The sequence below is a fragment of the Pyrus communis genome, chromosome 12, assembly GCF_041283825.1.
Source record: "Pyrus communis isolate YQ-2024b chromosome 12, ASM4128382v1, whole genome shotgun sequence".
In the NCBI taxonomy this organism is placed as follows: Eukaryota; Viridiplantae; Streptophyta; class Magnoliopsida; order Rosales; family Rosaceae; genus Pyrus; species Pyrus communis.
The window spans coordinates 7,574,739-7,585,023 of NC_142576.1; the positions used below are offsets into that span (position 1 = coordinate 7,574,739).

Here is a 10,285-nt window from a genome sequence, read left to right on the forward strand (position 1 = left end):
AGGCAAATTTAATTAGTATTTTCTTATGCCTAATTAGGTGGGCCTTCTCATCGACATATGATTGGAACGTACTGCCCTCGTCAACTATTAATTAAGAGAGTAATGTTAGATAAATTAAATTTGTAGATTAAATTTACAAACTAAATGATGTATCATTAACAAAAAAATAAGCACGTCAATCAAAAATCTAATCATCAACTTTTATGTCATTTAATTTACAAGATTTAGTCTACAAATTTAGTTTCTCTAACATTACATGAGATACTCTGTCAATCAATGGTCATAGGGATTGGAACTGGGGAGACATTGAGGGGTTCCCATGTGACTTAATGTAAGAAAAGTAGAAATCAAATCCATCTAGCCGCATGCTAGTCATTTGAGGTGTTACCATATGGGCTCCATTTAAATCACGAGAACAGGAGGCCCTAATTATATTTACAATTAGTACCAGATGATCAGAAGGATGAGCTTGCTCAAAAAGACTTGACCCAAATTGCATGATAAATCTAAACAAGCTAAACCATCAGTAACAAAAAAAATTTCAGTGTAAAGATGAGGAATTTTATAAGACCAACTTTGGTGCATAAGGGTACTATAATTTAGTACCAAACTTCCCAGAGGGTAATTATCCACTTTTGCATTTGAAACCAATTGTACTGCAAGTGCAGAATTCGATTTCACCATAATCTTCTTAATTCCATTATTTCATGCAAATTGCAGCTCAATAAAAAAACACTCCAAACTTCAACACAGAGAATCTCACCTCGACCAAGATTAGCACAAAAATAAAAAATCCATGCCCCTGGCGAATTTTTTAGGACACCGCTAGCACCAATGAATTGTCTTCCCCCTTACGACACCATTCAACATATTCACTTAGATGGAATTAAAATACAAGGTGATTAATAAATTCGTCTCAAGGAATGAAAATGTAATTAGCGAAGTGTGTCTCGATGAAAATATGTACTTCATCGCAGTTTCAACTAATTACCATTACCCAATGGGAATTGTTTATACCCAAATAATTATATATCATTGTCGTACTAAAAAGAGTTTGTGAATATGTATTGGGGCTTTAAATTCTGGATTTGATGACACGGTCAATTTTCTTACAAAAGCTAACCAAATGCAGAATGTACTTCAAAGAACCACATGCAATACATTCGAAATTCATTTTTTTTTTCTTCTGCTTCTTTTAATATCTTACTAAGTTTTGGGTATAAGTTTTTGAGTAAACTAACCGTTCGATGGTCTGAAAATGGCTTTAGATAAGGGTGTTACGAAGATACTTGTTGAATTTGACTCTGCTGCTTCAGTATCACTCTTCAAAAGATTTGCACTCCTTGGCTTCTTTGTTAATATGGCTGTCATCACTTGATTGCTCAAATTTGAGCAATGTGATCTTAGTCATGTTTATAGAGAAAGGAATATGATGGTTGATGGCTTGGCAAAACTAAGTTTTTATTTCGACCTAGATTGTATTATCTATTATGTTAGATGACCCTCCTGCTTCAATTGTTGATTTACTCCTAGATGATATTTTCGGGGTTGCTAGGACCCGGGTTGTTTGTGCAAGCCCCATGAGCATGATGTTTTTTTGTTTAGTGATTTTGCTTGGGCTTTAGGTCCCTTTGTAACCAAATAAAAAAAAAAAAAACCATTACGCCTTATTAATATTCTGGATTTGGAGTCCGTTCATCCAAAGGTTGCGTGAAAATTGCTAAATGGACTTGCATAAGTAATTGTTACGTAAGCATAACCCAAATCATGGAGTGCCAATTACATATTTGGAACATTAATCGTTATATGTATAGCTGTCAAAGACTCGAAAGTAACAATAATACTTGCACACGTAATCCCATCTACATATCTACACCAACATGGCAAAACTCCTCGTACGATCGACAAATCATATATATAATGGAGGTGGATTGTCTCCCTTGCATTTCCATACTTTTCTCATGCTCTCTTATTTGTGTGGTCACGGTTAAGCCACATCAACATTTTATATTCCTATTACTTTTTGTTTTATTATTTGTATAAAAAATTAATATAAAATGTTGACGTAGCTTAACCGTGACCATACATCACAGGAGGGTATGAAAGTGTATGGAAATGGGAGCGCAGACAATCCATCTCCATATATAATATAGTATTTGACCCGCACACGGATACTTGTCATGTTACGAAGACCCCCTACAAAAAACTACCAAATGGAGCCAAAATCATTAGATACGTGCTCTTCTGGTTATGGTTTGCGTAACCGCGCGCGTTTGACTTGTCCATTTGACCACTAGTCAATGGTTATATTATTCAAACTAACACATGTTAATTTGAAACTAATTTAATAAAATTCAACCTTGAATCATTAAGCAAACGTTTTAGTAAATGTTTGTCTATAAAAGGGGAGAATGTTGGGAGCATCAAGCAGACAATAGTAGATAAATATGGAGCCTTGGAAAATCTTCCTGATTGTTGTGTTCGTTGGAATGGCTGTAGTTACTGCGTTAGGTTTTTTTTGTAGAGGACGTAACTCGGTAGGCTTTGGTGGTGGAGGAACTTCTGGTGGTAATCTTAATCACCATCGTCATAATCATGCTGCAGGAGCAGGCTTCCATGGCGGAGCAGACTTTGGCGGTGGAGCCCATGGCGGTGGAGCTGATTTTGGTGGCGGAGGAGGAGCAGGAGGAGGAATTGGTAGCAGTGCATGTTGAAAACAAATTCATTTCACACCATATGGTGCCCTAACTTGTTGTCTTGCTTTTAGCAGTTAGTTTGATGCTAGGTCTGATTCAGATTTGTAAAGGTGATGCTAGAGAAACCATATACTCAAACCATATTTTGTAGACCACATTATGTTATGGCTGATAGTTGAACTTCTTCTTTAAATCATTAAATAAAGAATTCAACCATCAAACGTTACATCATGTGGTTTAGAAAATATAGTCTAAAAAACATGATCTTTCTAGCATTTTCGGAGTTCCGATTTGCAGTATTCTTTTGTATAAGTTTCATTATTCAAATACTCTATTCAGAGATTTGCTATATTCTTCTGTATAAGTTTCATTATTCAAATATTCTATTGAGAGGATGACTCTGCCAGTTGGTGGACATTTTCTTTCGCCATGTTTATAAGCAGGCAAAGTTTGTGGCAAATGTTGTAGATGTTGTTGGTTAGAATTCTGCTAATAATCGGATTTGAAAGCTCTTGGCTATGGGATTGTTTTGCTTTTGGTTGTTTTAGAGACTTCTTTTGTAATTTTTTGTTTCTTATTAACAAAAAGTCATATTTTAACGTATAGCAATACTCTCACAAATTAATAATGCTACATCGACACACAAATAAAATTAATTCTACTTTTATATGTTAAACTCCATCACTGATAGGGTACTGTGTCAATTTTGTATGTCTAAATATAATACCTTTCCTTATAATAATATGAATTCATGTAGGGAAAGCCGTCTTGGCAAACTTTTACAGTTTTGATTATTCATAACCGCGTTTTCCTCCTCTATTTTGATTATATCAAGTCACAGTATATCAACTACAAACAGAAAAGTATAATAATAATAATAATAATATTAATAATAATAAGTCATATGCAGTACTAGAAATGATAAATAATATACGGTACTAGAAATTAAGATGGAAACCTGGTAAATAATACTCACGGTTTGGTTCGTTGCAATTTTGTAATCACCGCTCTGATTGAGTTAATAACTAATATCCCCACTAAATAGGGGAAAAAAACTCATCAAACAACTAAAAGGATAAATTCAAAAATTAATAATTAACAGAAAATACAATAATGACATGTAATTTGAATTAACATAAAATGCTAAACCGGCTATTGATAAAAGCACTTTAATCAGTCTAAAAATACGGAAAATAATCGTACCGAATTTTAATTTTCTTTAAAAACAATAACGTAAATTGTTTTATACAAAATCAATTCTGGTCACATTTTCTCAATACCAAATCTTGCAAATGAATCAACCGTATAAACCGTTGACGAAAAACAAATCTCAAAAACCATTGCTATCAATAAGCTCAACATTCCAAAATTGCACGAGTACAAACTAAAAACAGATCCCCGCACACTTGAGTATTTGACTTTATGTACCGAAGCTGCGGTCTCCAGCATCACCCAGTCCAGGGATTATAAACCTGAAATCAGCACGAGCGTAGGTAAAATATGTAAAACCAGTTTGCAACATTCATCACTTTAGCAGCATTACAACATCAATGGGAGCGCGACGTACTTACCCTTTTTCATTTACGGTAGGATCAATAATTCCAGTGTATACATGAAGCCTGTAAAAATAAACGAAAGCAGAGTTAAGGAATGCTAAGTTTCGTTCCAAACTGTAATTATTGATTGATATTATCATTACCCTGGAAACTTCTCGCTCAGCTTTTGAAGTGCTGGGGGCGCAGCTACAGCAGATATCTATGACATGACAGATTATCTTAGGCTTAGAGATGTATGAAACAATGAAATCAGATGAAATTAACCAGCTTATCTCACTGGAGGCGATAACAGTTGACAAATATGTTTACATATTAAGATACCTATAGTTATGTAAATTTAGGGACAAAGTTTCAAACACAGAAGTGCATCTATGGTATTTACCACTTTGATCTGCTTGTTGTCAAGCCCGCGTTCCTTTAAAAGATCCAAAGCAGCTACTATTGTGCCACCTGAAATTGAAGAAAAAGAAATAAATTGAGAAATACCATAGAACTGGGGCTAAGCTTATTCGTTGATAAAATTTACTAGTTGTGCTCATGATGGAAAGAAAAAATACCGCATATGGACACTTGAAGAGGGTTCACTAATCCTAAATACTCAAAAATGAAAATTCAGATACTGTCACAAGTATACTAATAATACCTGTTGCTAGCATTGGGTCAACCAAAAATACTCGAGAGCCTTCCGGAAAATTGTCAGGTAACCTACGAAGAAGATCACATGAAGGGTCACTCCCAAAACTATCATATAGATAGGGTATTCATAAACGTAACCACCTTATGTTGAACTTTCCAGCCCTAAGATTAGGTATGGACTACGAAATTCACAATGAGTTGGGTGCATCTCATTTGTTCATACTCTATCAAAGCACTTGAAAATCTACTATTAAGTTGCTGCAACTAATAACATAGAAGTTTGGAAATTAACTCCCACCAGCACCGAAAGCAAGAGGTAAGAACACGAACAGGAAAACAAGTTTAGGCAAGGAACGCTTACTTGTTCAGATATACTGTTGGTAGAAGTGTCTCCTCATCCCTGCTTAACCCTAGATTCGTAAAACAATAAATATACATAGATGAGTTCAAAACATGCTCAGTTTGACAAAATTTATCAAACAGATTATACAAGATAAGTTTCATGAACTTCAAAAAAATTAATTAAACAAAAACCAAACAAAATTGAGTGTTTACATCATAGCACCAAATGATAACAAAAATTTCACTTGTACTTTATGACCAGAAGATATTGCAGTCATTCATGGCTATAAACTTATAATAACAAGATTTCAATACACGCCAAACATTTTTGTTTACTTCAACTGTATAGTGAACAATGCATGAACCTTTCTTACCAAGATGGTACGTCTTTGTGGCTGGCAAGATTGACGATGCATGTTCTACAAGAGCTAGACCAGCTCTCAAAATTGGAACAACCTGCAATACGAAAAGAAAAACATCAAATAAAATAATAATCACTTGCACTGATCTGCTTAGTGAGAGTACCATGATAAGACCACCACAGAAACAATCTAAACATTAATAGAAAACCATAATCAACTACCAAAATATGAAAATTCAAAAGGGACATAAATTATTGCCGATTCGATACATCCTGAACAAGTGAACCGGATGTTCAACCACCAAATGAAAATGGAGCAATTCTATATAATATGCTATCGCAATTCAGCTATACAGGGAGCAACATATTTACATGAAAAATGCACAAAATTAATACTAAAACTAACCGAAATAGGCTCCCTTGGATCTACAAATTCAACTGATGCGACACCCATTGGTGACTGAATCTCTCCTGTTACCGTAGGCTGAAATTTAAAGAAACAAAGCAAAATTGCTTCATCTAATGAAAACAGAATGTAATCCTCAAAATCATTGCGGTTGTGGATGTGTGAGTGTAAATTATGAAAAACTAACCAGCCAATCTCTTGAAGCTTCATACATAAGAAGCCTCCCCAACTCAGCCATGGCATTTCCTAAAGCATACTAATGTCAATGCCTCGTAAGCAAATAAAAATCAAACACTTACACTATGTGTGGATGAGAGAAATGAATTAGGAATTTTGACAAAAGTTGAAATTTATAAATTGACATGCACCAATTTCCTTGTTTGGATTCATAAACATAGAAATTTAGAATTTCCGCTTGGAAAGAAAAAACTTGGAATTCGAGACCTCCAATTCCCAAGTTTAAATTCCATGTAAATAGATGTCATTTCCAAATTTCTATGAGTCAGAGTTTAAAAATAAAATATTCTACTATTCAAATTCAATTATTCTTTTAGATTTAACCAAACAAGAAAATTCATAAATTCTAAAATATAAAATGCCATCATTTCTAATTCCGTCATTTTGACTTCCTTGGTAATCTTAAATTTCAAGCTCGATAATCCAAACAGAGTGTTAGAGGGTAACAAAGAGTCCAACAATCAAGCTACTTCAAATCCACTCAAATATTCACATTACGTAGAATAGAAAAACAAATTTGAAACTTACGAAAAATCTGACAAGGGGTTTGCTCATTTCTCAAAACCGAAACCCAATGCTTGATCAACTGGTGCGGTGGCACGAAAACCTGGGAAAAAAAAAAAAACCAATCAAGCCTTTGAATTCAGCATAATATTCAGCTATTCACACACCAAATCGCAAATTCTGACAGCATTATATATTCCCAGTTCTTAAACTTCACCCAAAATTTGGCAGCAAATTTCAAACATACAAAACGACTTTAAAAAATCAAAATGCATAGAATTTTAATAAATCAGGAACCAAAAAGAGCATAAGGGTGAAAAGTGAACAGTGAACTAACAAGCATTCTGTTCCCGGAAGCCACTTTCTCCTCCGTGGCCGTTTGAGACTTGACCGCAACGGACCTGCGCCGCCGAGTCCCGGAATACGAGATCTGCCGGTTCAAAAAAACCCGGTTGAATGCTTAAAACACCGAGAGAGAGGGAAAAAAAATGGCGGATTTATTCCCATTTTTGTTTTTGGTAGCTAAAAAGGAAAAAGCGAGGACCTTTACCTTTTTGGGATTCGAAGAAGAAGAAGAGGCGGGAGCGACATTAAGTAGGAGAGAGGAGCTAGGGTTTTGGAGGCGACAAGTGGAACCGAAACGCGGCGTTTCGGAGGAGGGACACCGGAGACAGAAATTAATACGGCACGCCATTAGGATTGGATAGATTGGTGCAGAAGACATGGAGGGACTCTTTAACTCCAAACCGAAATGGAAAGATGATAATTCGGCTCCACGAAACGCGTGCCGTTTGGCCCACGGGCCTCGGGTGGAGATTTATCCGTCGGCCCAATTGTTGCCCGTGGACTTTCCAATTCGGTTTCGGACACGAGAAATTTGAATACTAACCCTTTTTTTATCAGGTAGCCCAAATAAGGTCCGTGGGCTTTTGGGTTTGGTTTTGGAGATAATAACGGCATGCTTTTTATCTTGTTCAAGGGTCCGGTGCGTTGTCCTGCATGAAAATAGCAAAGATTAAGACGTTCTTGTCGTTTTTAGAATTAGTAGTATAGTTTGGGTTACTTTTGGTTAAAGTCAATGTCGTTCTCCTAAGTACTCTTTTTCGGCTTATACTTTAGAGAACTTTAACAAAAAAATTTCGATACTATTTATTTTAATGAAAAACTACATTTTTACTCTAAAAAGTCAATCATGGTACTATGCACTTACAACACATTTTTGTTATTTTCGTTAAAACTCAAAATTTTCAAAATTTTTTCAATAGTTTTCCTTATACTTTATCCTCAAAAGGATTTGAAAGAAAAATAAATCGCCTTATTTGACACCCACTATATCTCCCTTTTATGTATCAAATATCAAATGAAAAATATGATACTTAATATAAGAGTTTAGGTTTGTTTGAAAAATACTTTTTGAAGACTAAAAGTGCTTTCAAAGAATATTTTTAGGTTCTAAAAGCACCTATATAAAGCATTTCAAGTTTATTATTTTTCAATATTAACTTGCAATAAAATAATTATTGATTTTCAAAATATTTTTTCTATAAGTGCTTTCAAATATTCAAATGCACTTCCGGAATTAGCCCTTTATAAAACAAAAAGGGGACGCGGTAGCAAGTGTGAGATCAATGATGGTAGGGGTGACTTGGTAACAATCGAACTTAACAAAAAGGAATGAGGATCCTCTCCAAAATCTTAAATTGTGTCCGTTCATTGTAAATCGTACGACCAATTTTTGTCAAGCATTATTTATATTTAATTTTAAATAAAACTATTTAAAATGATTTATTATCACACGATGTACGATGAACGAACATGATTTGAGAATCTCTATGATCTTCACAAAGAGATGAGGAGAGAATACTCATTCAACCAAAAGAGTTGTACATTTATAGTGCATTAGATGACGTGGTAACAATTGAAAAAAGAGTATTCAAGTTTAATTTGGTTTTGAACACTTGGTACTTGATAAAACATGCGGTACGTGGGTCGGCCCTGTAGTGTGAACTTTGAGGGATTGTGGAGGATCCGGACTTGCTAGAAATCGGATTCATCTGCTTTTGTTTGCTACTTGAGCTTTTTACTTTTTTGAATTTTGATACACAAAAATAATAATTTATGAGGTTCGAATCTTAAAATCGAATAATCCCAAATCCATTGCAATCATGTGGGTTGAGGCCAAGATCTACTTTTACCCAAAAAAAACAAAAGGTTGATGTGGGTACAAGGACCCTGCAATTATCTTACACTAAGTGGGTGGGAGTGAGTTTAATTTCACAATGAGCTAGCAATAATGTGGTTCAAATTCGCTTTTGGTGAGAATCGAACCTAAGATTTCTCACTTACAAATAAAGAGGAATACTACTAGACCGTAGTACGTACTAAGTGGCTGCTCAACTCATTCTTTGAACAAGCACAAACTTGGGTTTAGTTCAACTTAAATTTCTTCAAAACATAATAACAACGTGTTGATTATATTTTTATAAATGATAGTGTTAGTGGGTTAAATTGTTAGTTGTTAGGGGAAGAAAGATCGGTGGGAATCAAACATTACTCATTGGTCTAAAATACTAGTCTTGCGGAATATTACTCATTGTGTGTTGGAGTGAAAGATTTATCCACCAAAACAATTCATCACTAATAATAGTCATGTAAATTTAGATCATGGCAATAAATTTAATTGATTGAAATAATCATCATATTTTATACTTAGACGTAACCAAGTTGACTACATCAATATAATAGACTTGATTTGTTGAAAAAATATCATATATCATGTTGTATGTTAGAATATTTGCTCGGATTAACAATAAATATGATATTTAGCTGTGTACTGTTAATATTCTTTGTACACAATTTAACCATTAAAAATAGACACTCGATAATTGTTCCCGTCTCTTATTTCCATATTAATTTAAAGTTATTTGTTCGAATTAATAACTTTATATTCACAATAATCATTTTGCACAAATTTTGGGAATGAATTATCTCATAGTGTATATGCCATTTATGCTAAACATATCATTTATATAGTCCTAATTCATTAATAGACCTAATAATTCGAGCATAAATTTTTCGGTGTGGTTGAAGCACTGCCACGTCAAGTTACCAATTCATGCATAAATCACGTAGTTTGGAAAAACTATTGGCCATAATAATTACAATGTTGCATAGATATTTCATGTAAATTAATAGCACCGCATTGCTCGCTCAACTGAGGCATCCAATTCATGTACCTCCTTCCGTCTTTATTAGATATCATAGTGTATAAATTAGTGGCACCATGTGGCTCACTTTGTCTTAATATATAACTCAAGCACGTCATTACGTCTTTATTAAATAACAGATACCCTAGTTTATAAAATATGTGGCAAATTGTTAATGTCTTGTTTCAAGTTTAAACAAAATGTCTCAATCATATAAACCAAACAGAGTTGACGTGCGATCTTTCTTTTGCTTTCGATCACGTAAACAACGTCCCGACGCTCTTTTGGTCTCTTCCTTTACCTCTCCACTCCTTCACCTTCACGTGACTCTCTTCACACAG

General features: G+C 34.4%; 1 protein-coding gene across 1 annotated transcript; it reads right to left on the reverse strand.

Annotated features, from left to right (window-relative positions):
* Nucleotides 1-3,881: 3,881 nt before the first annotated feature.
* Nucleotides 3,882-7,477, reverse strand: LOC137745247 (uracil phosphoribosyltransferase). The gene is made up of 12 exons (XM_068485164.2): nt 7,289-7,477; nt 7,076-7,168; nt 6,763-6,841; nt 6,185-6,243; nt 5,998-6,075; nt 5,605-5,686; nt 5,250-5,298; nt 4,896-4,957; nt 4,635-4,702; nt 4,396-4,451; nt 4,268-4,315; nt 3,882-4,168 (listed from the first exon to the last, which is right to left on the reverse strand). Exons 1-12 carry the CDS (start codon nt 7,460-7,462, stop codon nt 4,117-4,119), a joined length of 900 nt encoding a protein of 299 aa, XP_068341265.2. The 5' UTR covers nt 7,463-7,477; the 3' UTR covers nt 3,882-4,116.
* Nucleotides 7,478-10,285: the final 2,808 nt, after the last annotated feature.

Coding starts and splice junctions, on each gene's coding strand:
- LOC137745247 (XM_068485164.2), bottom strand. CDS start 7,462: ATGTCTTCTGCACCAATCTATCCAATCCTAATGGCGTGCCGTATTAAT. Junction 4,958..5,249: donor CCAACAGTATATCTGAACAA/GTAAGCGTTCCT, acceptor TCTTCTTCGTAG/GTTACCTGACAATTTTCCGG. Junction 4,452..4,634: donor ACAACAAGCAGATCAAAGTG/GTAAATACCATA, acceptor GTCATGTCATAG/ATATCTGCTGTAGCTGCGCC.